The 27201-nt window shown below is 38.6% G+C and overlaps 2 protein-coding genes across 9 annotated transcripts in view; one reads left to right on the top strand and one right to left on the bottom strand.

Annotated features, from left to right (window-relative positions):
* TMC6 (transmembrane channel like 6) overlaps positions 1 to 14570 on the top strand; it is a 34079-nt gene extending 19509 nt beyond the window's left edge. For all 6 annotated transcript variants that reach the window (XM_026667302.2, XM_087953972.1, XM_087953968.1 and 3 more), the window contains 10 exons: positions 214 to 386; positions 900 to 981; positions 3450 to 3547; positions 6226 to 6321; positions 6748 to 6823; positions 7414 to 7547; positions 8551 to 8727; positions 11106 to 11184; positions 12468 to 12547; positions 13781 to 14570. In XM_026667302.2, the coding sequence (XP_026523087.2) occupies positions 214 to 386; positions 900 to 981; positions 3450 to 3547; positions 6226 to 6321; positions 6748 to 6823; positions 7414 to 7547; positions 8551 to 8727; positions 11106 to 11184; positions 12468 to 12524 (972 nt within the window). In that variant the 3' untranslated portion in view covers positions 12525 to 12547; positions 13781 to 14570. The remainder of the gene's footprint in view (positions 1 to 213; positions 387 to 899; positions 982 to 3449; positions 3548 to 6225; positions 6322 to 6747; positions 6824 to 7413; positions 7548 to 8550; positions 8728 to 11105; positions 11185 to 12467; positions 12548 to 13780) is intronic.
* A 2888-nt stretch (positions 14571 to 17458) lies between these two features.
* On the bottom strand, positions 17459 to 27184 carry ARL16 (ARF like GTPase 16). Of its 3 annotated transcripts, none has more exons than XM_026667313.2 (5): positions 27003 to 27184; positions 26140 to 26198; positions 23511 to 23624; positions 19295 to 19410; positions 17459 to 19176 (listed from the first exon to the last, which is right to left on the bottom strand). In XM_026667313.2, exons 1-5 carry the CDS (start codon positions 27094 to 27096, stop codon positions 19011 to 19013), a joined length of 549 nt encoding a protein of 182 aa, XP_026523098.1. In that variant the 5' UTR covers positions 27097 to 27184; the 3' UTR covers positions 17459 to 19010. The 3 variants fall into 3 exon arrangements, with proteins under 3 accessions (XP_026523098.1, XP_087810092.1, XP_087810093.1); XM_087953966.1 differs by having other exon boundaries at positions 26140 to 26205; positions 27004 to 27184; XM_087953967.1 differs by lacking the exon at positions 26140 to 26198 and having other exon boundaries at positions 27037 to 27184.
* Positions 27185 to 27201: the final 17 nt, after the last annotated feature.

Here is a 27201-nt window from a genome sequence, read left to right as displayed (position 1 = left end):
CTCAGCCCAACTCACCTCACAGGGTTGTTGTGGTAGGGAAAATAGGAGGAAGAAGGTGAGCTGCATATGTTTGCTGCCTCGAGTTATTTGTAAAAATAATAAAGATGGGATGCAGATAAAGAATAATAGCAGCAGGGAGGACTCTTTCTATGCTGTCTTGGTTTCCTAGTGAAAAAGTGGAATATAAATGCATGTGAATGATTTCCTCCTCAGGTTCTGCATGAAGAGTTTTTGAAAAACAGCCATGCTGGGAAAGAATTGTTGCTCCTGGCCCTGCCTCTGGTTGTGTCTCTCATTAACTTGCTTATGCCATATTTGTACAACTTCCTGGCTGCGTGGGAGAAACAGGAATCTCCAGTCCTGAAGGTGTACGTTGCCATTAGCAGGTAATACAAAATCTCACAGCTGAAATGCAGGGTGGACGGGGCTCAACTGCATCCCATTGTTGCAATATTATTAATCGTTTATAAAAAGGGAATTAAAAACCCATTTTCACCAGCAGCATTACCCAGGAAAAGCTCAGCCCTCGGTGCCTTTCTTTTTCATTCCCCATAAAACAATCTGTGCAATCCAGTCAGAAGCATGTGATAGGACAAGAGGCAGAAGTGAGCTAATTCATGGCATACATAATTTTGTAATAGAAAGGGCCATTTGTACCTTTGTTTGTACTGTGTAGCTAGAAAAGAGGAGGGACTTGGGGCTCAATCTGCTTCCTTCTTCTTGTTCTGTTCACATTTTGCCTCCTTGCACAAGTGCAGGATAAAAGAGGCCTTCCTTGCTCCAGGTGTCAGCTGGAGGGAGGCAAGAGAAGCAGGGCGAGAGAATACCCGATGATGATTCCTGTGATCTGAAAGTAAACTTTTTCTTAGGCAATGCTTCTATTTCTTTCCCCCCCACAGGAATTTAATTCTCAAAATGGTCATCTTGGGCCTGCTGTCCTACCGTTGGCTAAGTTGGAAAGTGACATCTTCAGAGATTCAGGTCAGTGCAGATCTGAAGTAATTGGGGACTGTTCCTGGAATGGTTCAAAAAGGGTTAGTGCAGGGGTGTTCAACCTTGGCAACTTTAAGACTTGTGGACTTCAAATCCCAGAGTTCCTCAGCCAGCTTTGCTGGCTGAGGAACTCTGGGATTTGAAGTCCACAAGTCTTAAAGTTGCCAAGGTTGGACACCCCTGGGTTAGTGGCTCTGCCCCTCTGGTTCAACCACGAATCAATGGTTTTAGGGGTTGAAGAACAAAGGAGCTTTTCTCTTGGTCAATCTAGTGTGCGTAGTTATGCCAGAATGACAACCCGTGACTGCCAGTTATGAAGAGAGAAAGGGCCTTTAGAACGTGAAGGAGTTCTGCAGTGAGTAGCTTTTCCCATTGAATAAGACTGGTCATCCAGACTAAGTGTGGCTTTTCTCTTGGGTCATAGGCTGTGGTGAGTGGGTTGAGGATATGAAATGAGCAAGCACACACACACACACACCCAATATGGGAAGAAGCAGACGGTTCCTTTTTCTTTGTGGGCACTTTTTGATAAAACTTGGCTAAGCTTATCTGGGAACTGAGAATACAATTTTCCGTGTTTCACTCGTTTTTGGTAATCAGGCTTTCCCAAATTGGCAGTGCATCTGGAGAGAGTAACAAAGAGATTGGGAGATTGCCAAACACCCGCCTTTAATGCAGCCAATTCTGTAGTATTATTAAACTAAATTATGCTTCCTTTTTATGGAGGAAAAAGACTCTTTGAGCTTTAGACTACAACCCAGATTCACTGGTACGGTATTCCAAAAGGAGTTCCTGCTCTTTCCAAGGCAAGACATTTCTTCCCAAGCCAATAAAATTCTTTCCGCATGGCAGGGAGGGATGGCTCTGATAGGCTTGGTGAGCGCAATACTTCCGATAAGGGAGAAGCTGGTGGGCTCAGAGCTCTGGAAAGATTCAGCAGGAGCATATTCAGCATCGCATCATGGGGTTCAAGTCCTTTTTTACTAGGCTTGTGAAGATTTGCATGCCAGGGAGAGGTATCTGAGCATTCCTGTGATATTGCAGTTAAGAGGACAGAAAAGGCGTAGTCCCCGGATTTGAGGGCTTGGGCTCCCGACCCGCTTCTTGCAGGAGCATCATTACCTAGCATCGATCATGGGGTTCAAGTCCTTTTTTATTAGGCATTGTGACAAGATTTGCATGCCAGGGAAAGAAGGGTACTCTAAAGAAAAAAAAAAGAAGAAAAGAGACAGGGGGGTTCCTGTGAGTTTATCGCCCCAGTTAAGGGGGAGGACAAAGTAGAGTTAAATTATAAGTGCTGTATTAATAGATATCCGCTGGTATAGTGTTGCCACTGAGACTTCCCATCTGAGGGATCCTTGGTGCTCCCTGAGCTCGCTTGTTTCTTGCAGACGTTTCATTACCCTAACTAGGTAACATCATCAATGCTAGTAACGAGTGCTGTTTCTCGTCAGTCTATATTCTGGTGTCTTGTCTGTCTGTGTGGGTGGGGGCAGTCTTAAGAGATTCTTTGATCGGGCTGTTTACTGATGGCTCTTTGGCAGTTTGTTGATTGTTGCTCTGAAGTTAACCTTGGAGTTAATCTGTGCTGACCTGAATGCTGATTACTGGTGGAGACGGACTGGAGTCTTTTTGTTCTCTTTTGGGCTGGTTGATTATCTCTTTTACATAGTCTGTAGATGCTGTTAATGTCTATGTGCCTCTTGATGGTTGATTTGTCAGAGTACCAGGCTTCTAGAAATTCCCTGGCATTTTTGGATTTAGCCTGATCTAGGATTGTCACATTTTCCCCATTGAAACTATGGTTATATCTGTCTATATGTTGTGAAATTAAAGAATGTTCATCATGTCTTCGGACTGCAGTTGGTGTTCGTGGATGCCTTCTGCTATGGATGCGTTCTGCCACTTCCCCTATGGCTGCAGTACATTCCAAGTTACAGTGCGCTTCCCTGCCTTTTCATTTGTATTACAGGCTCCTCAGTCTCTTCCTTTTGAATCAAAACTCTGGCCCAGGCCTTTTTAATGTTTCCTTCTCTTATGAACTCAGCAGCTTGCTCCTATATGCAAGCCAAGATGACACAGACAAAGAACATAAAGGGACAGCTCCTTAAGATCTATTAGGATTCACTTCTTTTTGTGGGAACCCAGAAGCACCTTCAAGCTTTGTTCTGTTCAAAAGGTAGTTTCTGCTCCAAATAAGCTGTGAGTTTTATAGAATGGTGGGACTTTGGCCTGAAGGACTACAGTCACTAGATGTTGAAAGAGATCCTACATTAAGCATTGTTAGCTTCCTCCAGGAGTAACCAGGTATCAAAGAACTGAGCACTACATCTTTGAGAGTTTGGTTTAGCCTGCTATTTGGTGTTCGTTTGACTTCCATAAAGGTGGTAGGGAAGGCTGAATGGAGAGAAGCTCACCTGCCTGCTCTGATGCAAATGGTGCTTACCTTTCCACAGTGCTGGGAAACCTTTGTGGGGCAGGAGCTGTACCGTTTGATGATGATGGATTTGATTTTCATTCTCCTGGATGTCATCTTTGGAGAGCTGATATGGAGGTAATAATTATAATGGAGGTAATGTGGATGCAATCAGGTGTTCTCCACCTGACTCTATCAAGTGGTGGGGCACGTACTTATTTAATGTAGACAACATACATAACTGTGATGACCCGGAGTGTAACACAAACGTAATAAAATCCAAAACGTAAATAAATGTCCTTTAATGCCTCCAACTTGGCCCCACTGTTCAATAATTCTCAGTTGGAGATAAAACTTACTCAAAAATAGTCTTTAAAAGAAAGCAATACAGTCCGAACTTAATGAGCAGACAGAGGTGAAATAAAAAAAAACCCAAAACAAACTACAATGAAGGAAATTCCACAGCAGACCAGGATAAGTAATTACCAATTTCAAGGAAATAACAAGGCACAGTCTGTTGGAAGAACTCCAATCAAGATAACTTCAGCCCAAAATAAAGCACGCTTTGCTTCTGGCAATCCTGTGTTGTAACCATCTCCTTTATATACTATTCTCCCTAGCTACAACCAATGAGGAGAATCATGGCCACTTCCTCTCTCGTAAGCCAAGTTGTTTCCTTCTCCGTTCCTCCCTGTGTGTCCTAGGATGAAGAGGGGATGGCCCCGGTTCTTCCTCTGACTGCCCAGCTGGGCTCTGCCCTTCCCCAGCCTTCTCTACAACCTCCGGAGCCACACCTCCACTCCCTATCGGCTGTTTCTCCTCTCCTTCAGAGTCTGACTCTACCAAGGGCATGACAAATACATAAATCTTAATACACAGATAATAAAAGAAATATGCAGTCCAGGTAGTCTCAACTTAACAACTGCAATTGAGCCAAAATTTCGCTTGCTAAGCAAGACATTTGTGAATCCTGCTGTTGTTAAGCGAATCTGGCTTCCACCTTAATTTTACTTATCGGAAGTCAACTGGGAAGGTTGAAAATGGGGATCACGTGACCCTTGGGGGACAGTGCAACTTCCATGCAGGCATGCCGATTACCAAGCAGGCAAATTTGGATCATGTGACTCTGGGGATGCTCCAACGGTCGTAAGTGTGAAAACTGGTCGTAACCCACTTTTTTCAGTGCCGTTGTAACTTCAAATGGTGCCTAAACAAATGATGGTTAAGTCAAAGACTGCCTGTACCACTCTGCTTATGCATGTTTATGAATAAGATTAAGGATATAGGATACATAGCTGTGAAAGAGCATAGGATGCTATCTTCAGGCATTAAAAATAAGCAAGAGATTTATCCTTTATTGCAATGGGAAGAAAAAGTTGATCCATATATTATACAGGTAGTTCTCATTTAATTACCACAATTGGGACCAACAACTTGGTCATTAAGTAAAACAGTAAAAAAAAAAAAATCACTTGACAGTGGCTACCATTTTACTTCTACTTTCCCTTGCTTTACAGCATCAGAAGGATATGACCACAAATGCCAGGTGAACCCAAATGGGTAGGGAAAGTTTCAAGCATTTTGAGTTATGAGGAAGCCAGGTAAAAGGGCAAATCTTATAGCCTTTTTACCCCCCCACTCCCCGCCCTTTAGAGGGCTCACCCAGGCGCTGGGATAGTTAGCAAGAAGAGAATTGATGTTTGTACTTACATTCATTGGAGAGGAAGAAATTACAAGAGAGTAAGCAGGCACAAAAGGTGGAAGACGCACCAAAAGGAATATGCGCCACAGGTAGTCATTGCTTAGTGAACCTCATTGGGACTGGAATTTCCATCACTAAGCAATGAGGTCATTAGGCGAAACATCATGTGACCGCACTGCTTAGTGACAGCAGTTTCAGTAATCCCACTTGTGGTTCTTAGATAAGGATCTTGTGCTTCTGCCCTTCCAAGCTGGCCTCTGCTTCAGCTCTCCCACCCACCCACTCCGTCTTCCCCATCTCTGCCCTTTTGATCCTATGAACAATGAGGCTCTGCAATAGCCATACTTTTGAAGACGCATAAATATCATTTGTTCAATCATAATTTCGAACGGTTGCTGAATGAATGGTTGTTAAAGGGGGATTACTGTAGCTGAAGTGCCAGCCGTAAGAGGCAAAGGAGGCAAACAAAAAACTTTAGTGTGAAACTGATTAAATTCAGGCAAGCTGATTAATTAAGGTCACAGAGCTGACCTTGTTGACATTCCATTAGCATTTTCTAAGGTGGGTGGCACTGCCTAGAAAAGCAGCTGTGGAAAAGAGAGCTTGTTTGGGCAATCTCTGCTGTGTGAAGGGAAGGGGTAGAAGAAGAAAAAACAAGTCACGCACAGGATAATCTTTACTGGCTGATCGTACTGATCAATAGAGACATGTAGCAAGAGAGACATGTAGCAAACATTGCAAAGTTGCTTTTTCATCACCATGTATCCCCAGCCTGTTGCTATCCAAGGCAGTTGTTAAAAAAGAACTACCTGCCATCCTAAATATAATTCTAATTATTGGACTTGTTTCAGAGTAAGCTCCAATAGAATTGTGTTGTTAACCCCTTATGAAGATGCTACTCCAGGTAAATAAATACCAACAAAAAGGGCCAACTCCTAAAGTGGAAGCTTTGAGGGTCTAAAAAATGTATCTTTTTTACTTAATAGACAAGTATTCCAGAAATGAAATAACTTGTTTGATATTTTGAATAAAAATAGAGGATTATATATAAATTATAGCAACACCAAAATTGATTTTTGAATTTGTAAGCTCGGCCTCTTCCCTCTTCTTTCAGGATCATATTGGAAAAGAAGTTGCAAAGTAAACAGAGGCCTGAATTTGACATTGCTAGAAATGTGCTAGATTTGATTTATGGACAAACCCTAACTTGGTGAGACTCTTTCTTTTCCTTCTGTTGGTTGTTTCCTGTTTTGTTCCTTATACAAAAAAACCCAATTACAAGCTTCAAAGTATGTTGATCTTTAGAAGCCTTGTGTGCATGTTATTTAAAATAATTTTACCCTGCCTTTGTCAAAGTTTTCGAAATACTTCCCAACACATTTATATATTTTAGTTTAAAAAATACATTAGATTAACCTCATGGAGACATGTATGAGAGAGAGAGAGACCCTTGGTATTCATTATAATGCATTATCATTGGCTTCTGTGGTCCATCCATCTCCATCTCTAAATCAAAGCTTTTGATTGCTTAAGCAAATGGGGTGAAGTGCAGAATTGTATCATTGTATTGCATCTTAATGAAATAACAGCTACGCAATATAATAACATTTCTTCATCTTCTTAATTTTTTTCCTAGGCTTGGCGTCTTCTTTGCCCCACTTCTTCCTGTGGTCCAAATCCTCAAATTGCTCCTGTTGTTCTATGTTAAGAAGGTAATTTAGTTGCCATTTTTCTTAGTTCTGAGGCACATGGCTTTACCTGGCAGCATACATGGACAAAGGACAGGAGTGTGGAAGTGGGTGCAATATTAGAGCCCTCCCCCCCTCCCCCGGTCAGGATAGAAAAGTTAGCAAATCACATTTAATTGGAGGAGCTATGTTGACCAGAAGACCATTTACAGAAATGGAAATCCATCAGGAGTTCTGGGCCAAGAGGAAGATGTTTATTTAAACACCCAGACACATTCAACAACATTCAGAAGCCGCAGTGAATGAAAGGCACTGTTACTTTGAGATGTAAATTAGAGTGTTTTTTTGTAAAATAATTTTTTAAAAATGCTTTGGGAGGTTACATTTACAGGAGAAAATATTTTGGCCATGGTTTATTTTCCCTTCCTTAAAATCACCCTACATTATTTATTCCTTTGTAGAGTTTAAGTTACCCTTAAAGCAGAGCAGAAGCATTTATTGTCTAGAGTTCACCTGTTTCAACATACGTATATACTGCATGTAAGTTTTACTCAAAAATTACAGCTCTTAGGAATAAGTAAAAATCCATGAATTTTCCTATGAATCTATCTTAGGTCAGCTTGATGAGAAATTGTCAATGTCCCAGTAAACCCTGGCGTGCATCTCACATGAGCACCATCTTCATCTCTTTGCTATGCTTCCCTTCATTCCTGGGTGCCTCCATATTCCTCTCCTATACTATCTGGGCGTAAGTAAATTTTCCGTGCAATATAACCTTGCGTTTACATTCCAGATGTGAAATATTTCAGACCAAATAATCATAACTTCCTCCTTCACATTTCTGTAATCTCCATACTGTCATCCTTTGTCTGATACAAAATAGATCCAGTTTTGGTGCTTTTAGGGAGAAAGGAGCTCTTACCGGCACTGTGTTGTAGAACTTGTATCTCCATCCCATATACAAGTTACCATGGCACCAAAAAAAAGTGTTCCTTTCCTCCTAAGAGGCCAGTCTTCTACCAATGCTAGTTCATTGGTACTCACAGCAGAACCATTTTAACACAATCTGTTGTCAGGTCAGGAAACTATAGACTGCACTTCTGATAAAGTGACCCTGGGATTATTCTGTCATTGCAATTTTTAGTATGATGTTATTTTAACAAAGCACTTATTTTTCTTTTGAAAAATGTATCTTAAGCTGCTGCAAATCGCTCTTTCCATTAGTGGAGATGTCACAATTAGATCTGTTTTATTTTCCATTCTCAGAACTCCAATTCACACATAGTTGCATATGCTGCATCTTTTATATATGTCTATGGAGATTCTCAGTCATCCAGGTCATGGTTATCCCAAAGGTGCTTTTTCAAAAGGCAACTGGACTTTGTTTTTTCGTTGAAGAGGTTTCACTTCTCATCCAAGTAGCTTCTTCAGTTCTGACTGTCAGAACTGAAGAAGCTTCTTGGATGAGAAGTGAAAAGTTTAAGAAAAAATGAAATCCTGTTACCTTTAGAAAAAGCACCTTTGGCACATCTTTTATACATTGTTAAATAAAGAAGGAACATATGTTAAGAGGGAAATTGCTTCTTATACGTTGATGCTATAAATTGTGTTTAATGAATACTGAAAACACTGGATTTATAATAAGCAATATAGATTACATATAAATCTATAAAATGAAGAATTAAATGTGGTAGTTACATGAGATATTTTTGCTTGACATTTTGATACTCAGCCTCTCTTTCCTCATACAGAATAAAACCATCAGAAATGTGTGGACCTTTTCAAACTTTTGATACCATCTATGATTCTTGGAAGGTATGGGTACTAAAACTGGAAGAATCCAATCCAAATATCACTTGGTTTACCTGGATCCATCAAAACCTCTTCCAAACTTCCTATTTCCTGTTGTTAATCATTGCAATGTTGATGTAAGTTGAAATGATAAATTTATTTATGTAAGCCTAGAAAATCATAAACACTTGTTAGCCATGGTGCATAGAATATTTTTGCGGATGTATGTATCATGCAATAGAGTGATTGAATACTATGTATAAGTTGATTGCATGCCATTTTTCAACCTAATGTAGCATTAGGATATATCAGAAGTTGTTGATGGTTTCTGCTGCTGGGTATGCAAATCAAACAGGTATAATTTGCCGTAGATTTTAGTTTAATATAATGTTTAGTTTGGTTTTATATGAACTTCTAGGAAGTTCATGAAAAAGTGTTAATTTGTCTTCTTCCAATCAATGTAAAAAGCCTTAAAAAGTTGACTGGAAATATTTAATAGAAAATTATTAATGATTTGGAAAAGTAAAATGGAGACTATATTATAGGAAGATGTATAAAATACGATTGATATTTTAAAAACTGCAAATTATGTACAGTATTAGTAAAGAGTTATAGAATGAACTGTCAGTTTACTTATTAGTTTACTTATTAGAAAGCTTTTAATAAAAAAATAAATTAATAAATATAATATGTATAACTTTAAGAGCCATGGTGGCACAGTGGTTAGAATGCAGCGCTGCAGGCTACTTCTGCTGATTGCTAGCTGCCTGCAGTTTGGCAGTTCGAGTCTCACCGGCTGAAGGTTGACTCAGCCTTCCATCCTTCCGAGGTCGGTAAAATGAGGACTCAGATTGTGGTGGCAGTGTGCTGACTCTGTAAAACCGCTTAGAGAGGGATGTAAAGCACTGTGAAGCGGCATATAAGTCTAAGTGCTATTGCTATTTTTATACATCTTTAATTTACATATTTGTAATTGTGGTAAATGTTAAATTAGTAATTCCTGATTCACAGTGTGATTCAGAATTAAACTAATTACTCAACATGAAATCCAGAGTTTTGAATTTATTACGGTAAAAAGAATAAATATTCTAAGGCTAATAAAGCAGCACGGTTACATAGAAAATTATGAATATGAGGTGATCTCTGCAGTAAAAAATAGTACAAGTATAATTATATTTAGTATTAAGTAAGTTTTTTTTAACATTAAGAAGCCCTGTTTGTTGAATAGTTTATGCAAAGCTAAGTAAAATACTTGAAATTTAGTTGAGATCATTTTTAATGTTAAAATGTATGATGTAAGATACAATTTATCAGGGGTGTCAAACTTAAGGTGCTTAGATTTGGCTCACTGGGACACCCTGGAAACAGGGAGGGACCAGTCCGCAGTGCCTCTGACAGCAGAAACAGGGCTCAGGGAGGCCCTGCAAGGCACACCCAGGCTCTGTTTTTGGCTGCAACGGCCTCCTGCATCCCTCTGCCAGCAAAAACGGAGGCCCAAGGAGGCTGCACGCTCTGTTTTCGCTGGCAGAGAGCTGTAGGAGGCCATTGCGGTCAAAAATGGAGCCTTGACAAGTGACATCAAGCTGGCCATAGTCTCTGGCCATGCACCCGCCCAACCCCCCAAGATCAAACACAACCCTGATGTGGCCCTAAATGAAATCGAGTTTGACACCCCTACATTATACTATTAAGATCTTAACATTTGCTGTTGCTTTTAACATTTACAATTTTATGTTTTGTTTGTTGAGAGTTTATATTTTTAATGAAAATTCAGGAACTAGAAAAAAGTTTATTTTTGCTGAACCGTTGATGTTTTGTTCACAAAGTAACTACTATATAATTACACACATAGCGAGGTGGCATATTTTATATACCTGCGTCTCACAATGTCAGCCCTATAAGATAGACCATAGTAAGAAATCATGCCATGTAGGTCAGTACTATTTTGATTGTGATAGCTACAGTAACAGATTCTTGCAAGTCTAAATGTGCTTCCTCACTTTATCTTAGTGTGAAGGAGCCTGTCTGAGATATGTGGGACGGGGGGGGGGGGGGGGGGGGGGGTGGGGGGGGGGGGGGGGGCCCCCCCCCCCCCGGGGGGGGGGGGGGGGGGGGGGGGGGGGGGGGGGGGGGGGGGCTTGTGGGTTTTCTTGTCAAACTCGTTCCTTGCAGTGGGCTCAAACTGGGCTTGTCTGATCATTGCCTTAGTATTGGCTCTTCCTCCTGTCCTTGAAGGCCACTCTAAATGCTCTCTACAAGCAGTGGGTAGAGGTCTCAAGATACTCACCAAAAGATATACGTATTTTAGATGTGCTGACTTATCTGGTCATAGATAACTGATTCCTCTTGTTCTTCTAAAGGACTGTGTTTTCTGTTCTACGACTGAAAATACTGGGCAAAGCCATTTCCCCTTGCCAATTCTCTTAGCCTTTTTGGAGCACGCATTGTTCTTTTCCTTATGTGTTAATTAATTTGTCAGCATAAATATCACACTATCCAACCTTGTGTTTTACAGTGCTGTGATCTACTTCACCATTGAGATGATAAAGGGTCTACGGAGTATCATTTCAATACTAAAGAGCCAGATTGCCAATGTGAGTACTAAAGGAGAGTGGTTCCCCTTTTTAAACAATCTTAATTTAAACATAGAGTAAAAAATAAACATTAGTAATTAAAAGGATGACAACAAAAACCCTATCAGAAATATAGAAGGTACCATAGCCTAAAGCAAATATTTAAAACTTGCATAAACTGAGATTATGTATGCACTCGTTTGAAACAAACAAATATAATGATCTGGATTTATTTTTATTGATTTTATTTATTAAATTGTTATGCAGTCCATCTCCCCTACAAGGTGGGGAAGCATGATGAGCAGAATTTATATCATCATTTACACAATTCCACATTTCCAGTGCCCTTATTTCCTCCAGTCCCAAAGCTACTACCAGTGTCCTTAGCTTTTCCCCTTTCTTATCTTCTCCCCTGAAACATTTCTATCTAAAACAAGTCCAGTGTATTCTATTTCCAGAGGAAACATACTTGGACACAACCTCCCCCCTCCAAAAAAAACAACAACCAAAACCCTAGCATTTGTAGGCATTTTGTATATCCTTATCCATTTTTAGTATTTCTATCTAAACAGACAATTTTAGGCAGGAATAATCTATTATGAGTTACATGATTACCCTGGCTAAAAAATGGAGACTAAATCTGATTTAAAATATTTTTAAACAAAAAAAAATCTTAAAGATATTTTACTGTGTTTATTCTCAGGCAATACTGTTTCCTACATTTGTAACAATCTCTAATTTTAAAAAAAGTTTGTTTGGTTTTCTGTTGTACTTTGTTATATGGCAGCTAACAAAAATATTCATTTCTAATGTTGCAACATTTTATTTGTCCTGAAAAAAAGAACAGAATTATACAGTTAATTATTAACTTACTGATTTCCTCAAAAATGTTCAGCCAAAATCGGTAACTAAATAGCAACTGCCAAAGTTGGTAATATTCACCAATTTAATTACAGTCCCTCAATTCAGCTTTACCTTGTGACTTTTTTAAGAAAAAAGAGCTTGTCTTCCTGCATGGCACAACTTACACTAGTTGTAGCTAGGTAGTTGAAAGGAGAGGGCTGCAAACTGTCTGGTGCCCAAAGCTCTACAGATAAAATGGACCTCCTACTCTAGGTACCTGAACTGCAATATGACATTTCCGTTCATACCTATTTTGCCAATCCTAAACTTTTAGCAATCAACTCTAGCATAAAAAACAATTAGCATTCCTATATTGTATTTTTTTCAGCGTTCATAATTTTCACATTCTGTTAAGAAAGTCAGTTTCCTACTGCTCATCTTAAATGTGTCTCTTATTCCAGGAAAGAGAAGACAAGAAGTTTCTCATTCAAAGACTTCATATTATATATGAAAAATGAAAGTACAACAGGGTGAAAATGAGGTAAGGCTATTTGGAACTAATACGGACAAGATAGGACAGGACAGCGATATGCCAAACAAGGGGACCAAGCAGTTGGCTAAAAGCTTTGCTCAAACTAGCAGAAGCCTATGCTAAATTCACAGTTAGTAGCCTCATATGTTACAGTTTTGTTTTGGGATTCTGCAATAGTTGCTTTCTGTTTTCTCTCTTTCAGTAGACCAAAATACCAAGTGCAGTTATGGGTTTTTCTAAGCCCCTTCAGTGTACAATACTATAACAAATTACCAAATTTTGGGCAGAAAATTACAAGCTCTGAAGCAAATAGATTTCAGAGGAAGGCACATTGGTCTTGTTTTTGTCATAAACACACACTCATGAGACTATCCCCAATATCCACCTTAAGATATTGTGCTGCCGATTGCAGGAACTTTCTCTGGAAGGAACATGACCTAAGCAACAACATGAACAAGTGGATGCTGAATTCTTGCTATGACTAACAACATTTTTCCTAATAACATTTTTCTTCCATTTAGGCTCAAGACTGAAAGTACTCCCTTCCATCAGAAGTATGGCAGGCATGGAAAAAAAGGATGGGAGTCTGGGAGAGGGGGAACACATTATAGCAGAAGTTTAGGCTAGGTTAAAGTTGAGGTTGAGGTATTCCTCAACTTACGACCACCATTGAGCCCGAAGTTTATGTTGTTAAGTGAGTTTTGCCCCATTTTACTACTTTCTTTGCCACAATTCTTAAGTGAATCACTGTGGTTGATAACTTAGTAACCTGGTTGCTAAGTGAATCTGGCTTCTCTTTGCTTGTCAGAAGGTCACAAAAGGGGATCACCTGACCCTGATACACTGCAACATTCATAAGTATGAACCATCTGAATTTTGATCACATGATCATGGGAATGCTACAAAGGTAACTGAAAAATAATCGTGTCACTTTTTTCAGTGGCATTGTTAACTTGGAATGATCACTGAATGAAGTTGAGGACTATCTGTATTTGTTTACTCTTGAGAACCAAGTCTTTAGATCCTCTATTCAACACATAGGATGCTAGAGGACATTATACAGTCATTCAAGTATTGTATATGCCTGGGATTTTATGAGGTTGGACTGTATTTTGCAAATTGGTATTTTGAGAACAAATGTAAAAAGGCAAGGTAAGCGTTGAAAAATGTGTTGTCAATAGGAAATGTATTGTTCATTACATTGACTCTAAAATCATCACTAATTTTCTTATTACATTACAGATCCATTTTCCCTTAGCATCTTTACCAGTGAATGTACCAAGTGAACCTTTCGCTGAAGGATTTCTTAGGAAAAGGAAAATAGATATGGGACTATCCAGAAAAGGTTTGATGAACATGTTCATGCTGCTAAAGACATCTGACGTTGACTCCCTTCACTTCCTGTATGTGAATGTCATCTACCTTTAGTTGAAGAAGTTATATTCTGTTTGCTGGCCATTCCAGTTTGTCTTCAGCCAAATGGTAACCTTACCTGAACCAGACTAAGAGCTTCCAGACTTCCTGAAGATTTTTACAGACAATTTTTATAACAGAGAAGTCAGATTTATATTTTATAATGAGCAATGGTCTAAGTACTTTGTTTTGCCAGGATTATGAAATCTGTGACCTCACATGGAAAGTGTAGAGTTACTGGAAAGAAATCTTTCTTACACAGGACATCATGGCTTAATATTATTAAAAATGACTGTCTTTAAAAAGTTCTCTAGTTGTAAATTATATTCCCTTTTAATTCATTTGCTACTAATTACCTAAATAGTGGTGAATAGTTGTCATTTGTTAAGTTCTCATAGTGTGCAGTTACTCCAACATGGCTGTGCATGCCTACGTTTTAACTCATATCCTTTGAATGGATTTTCACTTCAGGTTGAGCACTAATCTGTAGAGGAAATCTTAACTCTTTGCTACCTCATCTTTTATTTTCTTTATGGAACTAAGGTATACAGTTACGGGCCATTTTTCACAATTTCTATGTTCCAGGCAGTAAATAAAATCTGAAACTTTCTTTTTAGAATTGTCTGAGCCATAAGAGTCAGGTGAGTGAAAGGAGGTATGAGAGTGTGTGTCATGGTGAAACCAAAGGATGTTTTTTTTTAAATAAAAGTGTTGCAATCTAAGCCATGTGCTGAAAACTCATTGAAAAATTCTAGCTGCTCTAATGCCTTATGGAAATTAAGAAATTAAGAAAAGGAGTCTCACTAGATGGTACACGTATGTTATCCCACAATAAAATATCATGCCCTTTAGTCCAGCTGTGGAAAATATTTTCCCAAACGTGTTAACTGGCAGTGGAGCATCAGAACTAATCTCATTTCTGGATTTTTTTCCGGTTTGTCGGCTTTGCGAGTGGTAGGGATTCGCGAAGCTGCGCGATCCCTGCCGCACTAGCCATTTTTGGGGCTCCGATCCGAAAGGGTGCGGAGCAAGGCTGCCCTGCAGGGGCAGCTGAAGGTAGGGGGGATCCGGGAAAGGGTTTGGGGGTGCTGCAGACCCCCTCCCTAGCCGGCAGAACCTCCTTTTACCAAGACGGTGCAGCGGCGGTCCGTAATGGCCGCCACAAAGAAGCCGGCAGCTGGGCAAGTATGCGCTGGAGGAAGAGGAGAAAGTTTTTAAAAGTGAAAGTCTTCTTGGTCGACCCAGGACTCTAAGATATATTTAATTTAATTCCTGAAAATGATGGCTTTTTGGATGATTCTTTCCACAAGAGAAAATAAGCGGCAATTTTGAGGTGCTGAAAGGAAAGTTTACTCTCCCCCCCGACGGAATTAATAAATGGATATTGAGAAACCTGTTTTTTTTTCCAGGTAAAACTAGCTTTTTGGGATAAGTCGGAAGGGAGAGGACAAAAAATATATTTATCTGGTTGGATTTTGTTGGAGGAGATGCCTTAAGGATTTGAAAACAGAAATAAAATCTTAATAAGGCTTCAAAACACAGATTTGAATTTTCTTTTTTCCTTTGTCTGATACTACCCCTGGAAGAGAAAGGGGGAATTTTGGCTTGGCTTGGATTGTTTGAGGATTGTGGACTTTGGGATTGTCTTATTTTTCTTTTGGAATATTTTGGTTGGTGTGAGAAGAAAGAGGGAAAAAGAAAAGAAAAGATCTATAATGGCTTTTTCTTTTGAGGAACTGAGGGATGAATATGAGCAAACAAAAGCAGCCTGTAAAGATGGTATGGAAAAAGCTTTTCTTTTTTTAGAAATGGCATTGGTTAACTATGAACAGACAATACAGATGGAAGCTGAAGAACAACAAGAAGAAGATGAAGACGCCATCTTCAATGAATCCCAAAATTCATCTAAGAAAGAAGGAAGGAAGAAAGCGAGGAAAATGAAGGATTTAAGATCTAAAAAAACATTTAAGAAAGAGAAAAATATGATGCAAAATAAATACAATGATAGCAAACAAGAGAAAAAGGGAATACAACAGAGAAGGGATGCTGGCAAGACAGAGGTTAGACGAAGGGGGGGTAGGAAGATTTGGTGGGGGAAGAAAGAAAGGGGAAAGGCGGAGAAAAGCCACAAAGTTTTAAAATTAGATGGGAAAAGAGGAATCTTTTTTAGGGATAATGGGTAAAGCATATTTTTTTTTAAAAAAGATTCTGCAAGGTACACAAGATGGTATTGTAACATTTGTATTAGAAATAGAAAATTAGAATGGCTTAAGAGTTAATAAGAAATTAAAATGTTGAAATGTTTAATAATGATTGATTTTTAAAATGTAATAAAATATTGAAGGGAAAGGCAATGAGAATGCTATAAGATTTATTATTTAGATTTATTATTTAACTACGTATTTAGGAGGATATTATGTATTTAAACATTTTTGATTTTTTATTCTGTTTTTATTGTTACTAAAAGTAAAAATTAGTAGATAGAATGTACCAAGCAGAATCAAATTGGGTATTAGGTGTTATTTTAAATGTTAATCTAATTAATTTAGGGAGAGGATAGAAAGGCATCATACTCTGATTAGTGATTTCAGGAGAAATTCCTTTTTTTTTTTCATTATAAGGAATGAGATAGAGGGATAATAAAGGATGGGCAAAAGATACAAATATAATGATTTAAATTAAGATGGATTGAATAAGATAGAATTATGAAGAGTGAAATGTGTGGAGAAGTTTATATAGAAGATACAGAATGGTAAATAAAATAAGTAATGATCTGTAAGATGAGCAGGAATATAATTAAAGCCCATATAAAGAGAGGTACCTGGGGCCAAGTTACTTTACTAAAAGATTTTTTATATGTATGTTTGTGTCTGTTTATGTCTTTGAGAGTATTGGTGAAACCTTGTAGAAACATAGAAAGAGAGTGACGATAATCAAGTCAGAAAGAAATAGATGAAATAATATAGAAATGTATTGTATAAGATAAGGTTTTATCTGACTTGTTAAATCTATAATGGAAAAAGGTTCAAATATGTAATGGTTGATGATGATTTGTTTGTTTTTTGAAATTAATAAAACTTGCTTAAAAAAAAAAAAAAAAAGAACTAATCTCATTTCTGGACATGTCATATCTCCAATCTATCCATGTTGAATATTAAGGACAGTCTGTGCTTGCTTGAATTGATACAATTGGAAATGCTACTTTAACAATCAATTATGAAAGATGTTTCTGAATCAGAGGTTCAGAAAGCAATGTAACAGGACTAACATCAGCTCTACTTCTTGGAGGTCAGTGGCTGTCCCTTACCAGCCCTTTTTTGCTTATTCTCTGAGCCCAAGCTAATTCCTCAGGGAGACTATAATTTTGGCCTGCAAACTAAATATCTTCTAAACTTTAAAGAACAAATTACTAGAACAAAGTTACTAGTAAATTTCAATAAAATGAAAGTAATGATGAGCCTTGTACAGAGTGATGCTGTAAGAGCGGCTTAATCATTGACACAGTAGTTTTTATTCTATGAAATATTTATTTCAGATAAATATTTAAGTGTCTAATTTAGAGCATTGTCATAAAAACCCCAGTAAGAAAATATGGCAGCATAAAATAGGTTTGTTCATAGCATTCAGATACATTGAGTTCATAATTGACTGGCTTTTGGTATTGGGAATTCAGTGCAATTAAAGCTCCCATTAAACTGGGTGTTTATGGAGGGTGAACACAGAGGGATATAGCATGATGAGATAGGAGAGTCAGTTCTACTGGGTTGAATCTACCCATTTTGTGAGACAGGACGAGAATGTCACCTGTGTTCACCTCTAGTAAAACCATCTTTGTGATTGTCCAGCAGTAGGTGCAACCGAACTGAATGCCAGCATTCATTCTGTAAGTATTCTTTATTATACTTTTAACCCTAGTATATATTTGGTTTCTTATAAACCATTCAAAGACTTGAGAGTTACTGAATTGGAATAAGTAAATAAATGCATTCAAATAACTGGTTAGTGGCTCTGATGGAGGCCACTGATATCACAAGAGAATAACATGGAAAGCTGAGAAGATAAAAGTTTTAGTGAAAAGAGTGATAGAAGAGCTGAGGTTTAAACAGATAAACATCCAATATTGATAAGGCTCTCATCTCATTACATCTTAAACTTAATTGGTTGAGAGAACTAATTAGTTGTGCAGAACTGTAGAATTGCTACATTGCATATCCATTTTGTAATTCAACTATAATCTACTGATGTTTTTGCTGGTGATTCATGACTCAGCTAATCTGGCTCACATGATGGTATGAGCTCACCAAAAAGCTGAAATCCTAGAATGTGAGATTCTTGTGAGAAGAAATCAAAGTCAAGGAAACACAACAGAATAAACACATTTCTAATGTATCTCACAGAAAACCAATAGTATACAATACAGCAAACATTGTATATGGCATTTAATACAGTAGGTCAATGTTGCCCCTGCACACTGGTCTAGATGGGATTTCTAGCTGAGGAACAGCAGAGACTGCATCATTGGCAAAAGCTATCTGCCAAACCCCATCCAGTTAATACTTCTTAGGTTTGAATTTTTGGTTAGATCATTGTAGAAAACTACTGACAACTAAAACACAAGAGACTATGCACACAAAAAGGTACTCAGACTTGAACAATCTGGATTTCTAGTGTGTTATAGAACAGGATTTTGTTTGCTTTGTACTTCCATCAAATCTGACTTCATACAAAACACAGAAACATGAGTGAAATTAAATTTCATGCTGCCTACAAACCTGATTGGTACCTCTGTTAGAGCATATTTTACTAGTCATTATCTCAACTCTACAAATGTTCATCTAGAGAAAATGATACAATACTTTGTATATCATTACTGGGCTTACCATTAGAAGCTGCATTCCCTTTCAATGCATCTGCATGCAGTAGCAACAATCCAATTTGCCAGTTAAGAGGCAATCCACTGAATAATTTAAATGACATATTTCTACATCAAAGATTGTAATAGCAAAGTTGATCCGCTGCTTGCAGGAAACACTTCAGCTGGCGTTTCCAGATTCCAGCTTCAATCACGCAGGGTGGATTGAAACCACTTCATTACATCAGATAAGCCCCTGCCATCTCGTGCACTGATCTCAACCACAGTGATAACCTGTTTGGCACAAGCAATGATATCTTGGATTCGGAATAATGACTTCATCTCCATCAGGGACATGTAGCATGGTAAGTCTCTAGGATTCAGAATAGTGAGAAAAAAAATAGTTACACACCCATTTCTATTTGCCTGCTGAGCTGATAAAAGCCACTAATGTAAGTCTTCTGTGTGGAAATTCAGCTTAATTGTCTTACATTTTGTTGAAAATGAGGAGGACAGGAACTGATGTTAGCTGTTCAGCAGAAAGGACGGACAGAAGCTGGACACAGGATGCGGAAATCTGGGTAGGGTTGGCAGCATCAATCATATACTGCAGGAGACAGGGAGACAGATACTTAAACAATATCCTAAAGTACTTTATAAGCTTGTTTGTTCATTTCACTATTTGTGCCGTTTGCCATGGCAAAACTAGAAATACACAAAAATTTAGTACAATCTGAAATTTCCCCAAATAGACAATTTCATAGACAATAGGCTGTAAGACTACATTTTTACAACTCTTTAATCCTTTTATTCGGGGTGGAGTTGGGGCAATTGAATGGAGCTGACCGGATGCCCTTCCTGACACCTATGCAGAATTCTCATAGGTGTCAGGAAGGGTATCCGGCTATTAAACACATTAAACACTCAGCTCCATTCAGTCACCCAACTCCACCCCAAATAAATGGATTAAAGAGTGAATGCTAAATATAATATATGCATACCTAAGTATAAGAAATTTGTTTACCCTATATATATAACACATTACATACAGGTTTAGAATTACATTTTCTTATAAAGGAATGCCAATAGTCCCACCAAATCTGGCAGAAGGGATATTCCCCAAGTCCCATTGATTAAAGAGCATCACCTGGCAGGACCTAAGAGATGTGTCATCTTGTAGCATTGCCTGTCCTTTTGGAGCACCATTCCTCCCAATATTAGATCAGCCCCAAACCCAGCTAGTTTCTGCTGAGTCCTTAAGACCTGGCTTTTCTTTCACATGTGTGGCTGGGAAGTAGTTGTGATCATGAGCTGGGCAAATTTGTTACTGATTGGTTTAGCCTTTGCCATTTTTCGTTTTTGCTTTCCTCATGTGTTTTTATGTACTGAATTTTGTGTTGCACAAAAACAATCTGAAAGACAGTATTAGGGAATGATCATCCTGGAGACAATTTGAATCTATGTGGTTGCTGAGAGTCGAGAATCAACACTGACTTGATGGCACATAATCATTTTTATTATGTTGACGTTTTCATTGGATTGGTTGGCTATCTAGAGTCTTTTTATGTGAGACGGCACCATATAAATCTAATACATAAAACACTCTAGCCTAAGAAATAAGAGTCGGGAATTTATTAGCAACAATAGCCTGGAACATTTAGATACATACAATATATTAAATATAAGTTGAGATTATAAATCCAATTGACATGTCCCAAAACATCTAGAATAGTTTAAAAAATATATATACTGTAGTTGTAAAGTTAGTAACAGAGTTGTTAAAAGAATCTGGCTTCCCCATTGACTTTGTCAGAAGTTTGCAAAAAGTCATCACATGACCCCATAATATGAGCAACTGTCATAAATATGAGTCACTTGCCAGGCATCTGAATTTTGATCATATGACCATGGGGATGCTGCAACAGTCGTAAGTTTGAAAAATGATCAAGTCACTTAGAGTGGTCATGAAATAAAGAGTTGTAAATCAAGGACTACGTGTATTTATTTGACATTTTTTCCCACTTATAGCAAAAAAACTTTCAGCAGGTTAAAATCTTAATTGTAACAAAGTACCCATGGTGCCATTATAAATTTAAAATAAACAATACGCCAAAGTTAAAAAAATAACGTGAAGAACAGAAGAACCAGCAAACAGAAACAGTAAATAAATTGCAACAAATCAAAAACTTTCTTGAATAATGCTATATTCAGTAGTTACTAAAAGCTTAATAAAGTGGGAACTGAACAAATTTTAGGGGCAAGATATTCTAGAGCAATTTAATATGGTTGGGGCTTCATTTGGGGGTATTGTGGGTTGCATCCAGCCCTTGGGTTTGGCACCTCTGCTCTAGAGCTGCACTCTGTAGCTGCCCACCAACCACACTTTCAATAACCATGCCCCTCCCCACAAAAGGAAGAATAGAGACAAAGTGGTAGTGTCAAATGCAAATGGGTCCAGGGAGAGCCTCTTGAGGAGACACTCCACAGCCACTTTCAAGGCAGCTGACCTTAATTTCCTCTCTCACCCAATCTGTTCCCTCTCTTCCAGATACCAGAAGGAACCAAGAGGGATGAAGCACACAAGGGACAACCAAAAGAGCACCCTATCAATTTCATTAAAGTTCAAAGGATAGAACCCATTCCGGGTAACATGGCTAGATGGACCCACAAAGAACCAAGATTTTGATGAATCAGAGTAGCCTTCACAAAAAATTGTGTTAAATAGTCATAGGAGCAGCATACAGATAGCCCTTAACTTACAACTGGTCATTTAACACTGTTCAAAGTTATGACAGACTTCAAAAAAATCTACTCATGACCCATCTTCGAAATTACGACTGCCACTCCCCCTCACCTAGCGGTTGTGTGATTGGATTTCAGGTGCTTGGCAATCAGCTCATCCTCAGCATTCTCTGGTCATGTGATCTTGATTTATAATGTTTTTGCTATTTTCTGGGGAAAAAATGGCAAAAAACACCCATGGATATGCCGGATTTGCTTAATGACCATGTAGCTCACATAACAAGCATGTGTTTCACTTAACAACAGTGATGACTCACTTTGCAATAAAACAATCACAAAATCGAGTTAGGTCACGAGGTTTATGTTGTTTATATGACAGCAACAACTTGCAACCAATATTCTGGGTTCCACTGAGGTCCTAAGTTGAGGACTACCTGTATAGATCTTTCTGCCTTCCGTTCCCTAAATGTCTGTGCCAGTGCAAGAGGTCAGACTGAAAGGGGTCAGAGGTTTTATGGAAGCTATAAATCTTACAACAGTACAGGAATGTGAAAGCCCACAAAAAATAAACAAGGAGCCTTGTTTCCATGCAGACAAATCCAAGTTCCAGGAATCAGAGCTAAGTATACTCTTGTACAAATCCAAAGTTCAATCAGGGAATCAAAAACACTGACGAAAGTCAGGCCTAAGAATGAGAAGTTGCTCACCAACAGAAATCCGATCCCCAAGCCCTTCTTTTATAACATGATTCAGGTTTGTCTGTTTTCAAAGTCAAATGTCTTTTGAGGGCCCTTACGAAGCATTCGCCACCCTGAGAAGGCGAGAGTCCCCGATCACAAGGTGCCATTTAAGATTAATATTATACTACCATTGCCTGGGTCTTTAACCCAGAGAGCAGATTTCTGAGAGAGCAATGTCACCACCCTTGCACAACCAGGTTTTGGAAATATACAGTTCACTAGAGAGGCATGTTCATCAAGTTGTGGACAAGAAGTGTTTTACAAGGACTGCATTACAGCCGACAAACCTTTGCACTGATACATGTACAGTACCAGTAGGCCAGCTAAAGATCTGGACACCCTCTAGCCCAGTAAGTAGCTGCTCTACTTCCTCCCTTTTTCTGTCAAGCATCTGCCATTTATCTGCTCACTTATCTTCACCATCCTTCCGATTTATAACACTGCACTTTTTTTTTTGCCAACTCCAATATTACAGGATAAGCATGACCATAATCACCCAGAATCTTCAACTCTACCAAAAATAATTCTAAATAGTATTCTTCCAATCTGACCCAATTCTCCCTTTCAAAAAAACATTCCTTGTTTAGCACCATCTCTCAGTCCTTTGCGTCCATAATAAGCAGAAAAAACTGCTGTATCATTGACGGAAGTTAAAAGGCCTCTGTTCTGCGCCCCCCTCCCTTTAGCAGTCCTCTGAACTTTTAACTGCTGGCCAGCCCCAGAATAACCATACAGTCCTAACACTTAGACAAGCATTTCCCTGACTCCTTAAAAGAGCAGGAATCCCCCCCAGGATAAAAGGAGACACCATATATAGATATGAAATCCACATATCTGAGGATGATCTTCCTTTACGGATTTCACACAGGATCAAAACCCAAATTAGGAGCATCTGCACATCTGCACAGGAAGGACATGTGTTAAAACCAGCATGTTCACAAACCCCTTAGCACGCATCAAGGACTAGTGCCCCTATAAAACCAAGCCTCTGGACCCCATTTCTTATGCAGTCTACCCCCAAAAGCAAATCTCTTTGTTCTTGGGAATAAAATTGGATCTCTTTTCTCACAGTATGTCTGGATTTCATTTTTTCATTTGTTCGTGTGCCACCATGGCTTGCAGGACCTCAAACTATTATTCTAACATCATAAAAACTGGTTATAATCTTGTACATTTATTATAAAAATACCACTGAATTATACATAATGCATTGATGAACGCTCACCAAGACAGCATGGCAGTCGCTATAGTAACTGGACCAGATAGGACCCATGCATCCTCCTAGCTCTCGAATTGTGATCTTCTTTCCTATTGGGAGATCCGTAAGATTTGTGCCTACCTGCAAAAACACAATCATATATATACACAGATGTGCAAATGAATTAATGTGTAACATACCATAAACTACAATAGGTTTTATTCCCAAGAATGGGTGCACAAAACTGTAGATACTGTCTATTCTGTTAATAAGGTTCTTATCAGGGTATAGTAATCTAACTCTCCCAATTCTAATGAGAAAGAGCAAAATCTGAATATTTTTACATTAAAAGTTTTGGTATGCAATATCATAAAGTTGTTTTCAGGATCCTCAGATACCCGAGCCCTATCTTCAGTTCAAGTTCTGATATAATTCAGTAGTACCAGAAGGCCTTCTGCCTTCATTGTTGGTATGTTTTTCAGGATTTAAATATCCAAAAATATCCATGTCATATACATACTATTGAGCTATGACAAGCCTGACTAACATTTCCTCAGGTACTTGCCTTTTCCAAGACTGGAAAAAAACAGCAGCTGAAAAATCATGTTGGAGGGAACATGATAATAATTCAATTCATTTATTTATTTTTCACATTTTTAAACTGCCTATCTCCCTGAGAGATGGATATTATTGGTTAACTACATAATAACAAGCCATCAGTGGACGCATCCTATATCAACATACATTACAAAATATAATGGAAGGAAAATAATAACAATTGCAGAGGAGGTAGCAAAGGTAGCAAAGTTTGTCCCAGAAGAATTAATCCTGAGGGCCACCTACTGGCTTTAATTACATGAGGCTTTAAAACCTGCTTGGAATGAAGACATTATGAAAACAAGCATGAACATTGCAATAACATTGCAATAGTTACAATCAACTATAAAATTACAGTTAGAGCAACAAAAAAGTTATTTTTTAGAAGTAGCTGTAACCCTATAGTACAAGGATCTTCAAACTTGGCAATGACTTGTGGACTTCAATTCCCAGAATTCCTGAGCTAACATGACTGGAGGAGGAATTCTGGGAGTTGAAGTCCACAGGTCTTAAACTTGCCAAGTTTGAAGATTCCTGCTATAGTATTATGATGCACAATGTGAACTGAGCTTCATTTAAATCCTACTAGTAGATTAAGAGATTCTGGTAAAGAAACAACACATAAAATGGTATAGTGTGTACTGTCTAGTGAACACACTAAGCCAGGATTCACTATCTTTATTAGAAAATTTGTAAAGATTTAAAGTACTAACAAAGTAATTGGTGTTACTTCTTTTAGCAAGGACAACTTCCAACAAATGTTTTCTCTTTACAGAATTACAACTAATATATGATTGTGCTGTCTTACACAAACTTAAGGTGATGCCACATAGTATTTCAACTGAGTTCATGTCACAGCTTTAACTTGGATATTCCAAAATTCAGTTTCCCCTGCTTCAGTCATTTTGATGTAGATTTATAAATATTTTACTATTATTTCGTTGCATGATCCACATTCATTTAAGCATCAGCTCATGGACAGATACCCTGTCATTTTCCTGATGAATTTGCTGATACAGCTCAAAATTTGGTTTTTTCAATTATTGCAAGGTGAAAGCAGTCCTATTCTTTATGCACTCTTCTGTTAGAATGCAGTATGAAATCCACAAAAATCTGTCGAGCTCATAATTCACTTCTACAAACCTGTGTCATAGAGGGAAAGTTCCAAAAGAGGCAATCAACTTTTTACTTAATTGAGAAGAGTCCCTCAAACTCATACCTGGATTGTCATCAAATTAATTGAAATATCTAATTCAACTAGAATTTGATTATCTTAGGCTTCACATATTTTCCCCAGCAGAGATATTAAATACTGACTCAATGTCAGTAGACATGACACAGTGTGCAGTTTTCAGTATTGTTGTAAGTATAAAGGTATTAGGCTAGAAATCATGAAATCTAGTCTTGCCTTAGATATGAAGCCAACTCGGTGCCTTTAGGCAATTATTTGCTTAGACCTGGGAAGAAGGCAAGGATAAACCACTTCTGAAAATCTTGCCCAAAAAAACCCAGGGATTAGTTTAGGCAATTGCCAGGAGAGAAGGCTGACCTGAAGGTATAGAAAGAGAGCTTTCTCTATTATTTACTGAAAAATACAAACAAATCTAAGCATACAGCATGTGGTATCCTACACTGCGTCTACTATTAATCCACTAGCCTAGCAAAATATATTCAATACCTAAACAGCACACCATAGCCATTCCCTCAGCAGTTTGTACAGTTTGACTAACAATACTCAGCCACCAGATACACTGTGAGGAAAAGAGCCTAATGCAGAAGGCATATACCTCCCTCTTGCCCTATAATACTGAGAAAAGGGAAGGGAGAACAGAAAAGGCTGTTTAAGGGTATGTATATAAGAATGTTTGGATGAACCTGAGTCTCCTAATCCTATTTTCCACTGTCTCATATATTGTACTTGCCAGCTCCAACTATTTAGGTGGGCTCAATTCTAGAAACCAATCAACCCTGATCTATTCAAGCAACAGTAGTCAAAGAATTCCTTTCACTGGATTTCTTTTCACCAAAACCAGTGAACCAAACATAATAAAAGCCATACCGTTGGCAAAGTAGCTGGTGGGTCTCCAAGGTCCTTGGCACCATCTTTGGAGCTCAGCTGTATTTTTGAGCCATTAAGGAAGATGATAGGAAAGAATAACATTCAATACAGTAAGATACAGGTCGGATTCAAATTTTCCAGAATAGCCTTTCTCAAACCAATGCTCTCAGATGTCTTCCACTGCCTAGGTTTATCTGGGAATTACGGAAATATTTCTCAAAGATCACTATCTGGAAGATAGCAGGATATGAGTAGGAAAGGCTGCTCAAGAAGGAGATCCCATCTACACCCTTACCCAATACAGCAAGGACTAAATATTCTGGGTCAAAAAAACCTACGTTCCAAACGTCAAGCAGGCTTTTTTTTTAATTCCATCCCTCTCTCTGACACTTAACTCCACATGTTAGTCCCAAGATGGCACAAGAGGCCAACCCTTATAATTTTTTTTCCAGGGTGTGCATTTAACGATTTAATATTGTATTGCATGCTGCACTTGAAAAAGTAATGGCACCGGACAGAAAGCCATATTCCAAGTCTTCCTTTTGCATTTAAGCTTCATTAAAATTAAATAGAATCCATTACGGGTTTTTTTTTTCACTCTTACATTTAATGGATGACCTCTTCGGTCCCAGTTAAAATTACAATTTAGTAATCACAATTTAGTAATCACTTTCTGAAATCTCTAGAGGCCACCCACAGTCTGTGCATCTCTGCCCTGGCAGACAGGCAAGGCGCACCCACCACCTCCTTGGGCAAAAGCGTCTCCTCGCTCCTTTTCCCTTCCTCGCTAGGCACTCCTCTATTTCGTCCGCCTTTGACCCACGAGCCCCGCTTCCCCCTTCCTCGTCGGGACTCGAGGATATTCTGCAGCCGCTTCACCAGCAACGTCTTTCCCACCCCGGTCGCCCCAAGAAGCAGGCAGCAGAGAGAAGCACCACAGCTTCCCGCCATTCCCATAGCAACCAAGGCCAGACCGTCCGGTCGCCAACGTTTTTCGCAGCGTTCATTGCTTCGGAGCGACAGTTTGCTTCGTTCACGCTTCACCCAATCGCTAAGGCTTAC

Source organism: Notechis scutatus, chromosome 2 (genome assembly GCF_049901735.1).
Source record: "Notechis scutatus isolate UNSWTSFEM ecotype Mainland chromosome 2, rNotScu1.2, whole genome shotgun sequence".
In the NCBI taxonomy this organism is placed as follows: Eukaryota; Metazoa; Chordata; class Lepidosauria; order Squamata; family Elapidae; genus Notechis; species Notechis scutatus.
The sequence above is the reverse complement of the archived record's forward strand: the minus strand, read 5'-3'. Positions and strand labels throughout refer to the sequence as shown.

What these genes read in the sequence shown, in the direction of transcription:
- ARL16 (XM_087953966.1), bottom strand. Translation starts at nt 27,096, where the DNA reads ATGGGAATGGCGGGAAGCTGTGGTGCTTCTCTCTGCTGCCTGCTTCTT. An exon ending in TGCTGGTGAAGCGGCTGCAG is followed by an intron (nt 26,206 to 27,003) that starts AATATCCTCGAG and finishes CTTAATGGCTCA; the next exon opens with AAAATACAGCTGAGCTCCAA. An exon ending in CTCCTCATTTTCAACAAAAT is followed by an intron (nt 19,177 to 19,294) that starts GTAAGACAATTA and finishes TCTGAATCCTAG; the next exon opens with AGACTTACCATGCTACATGT.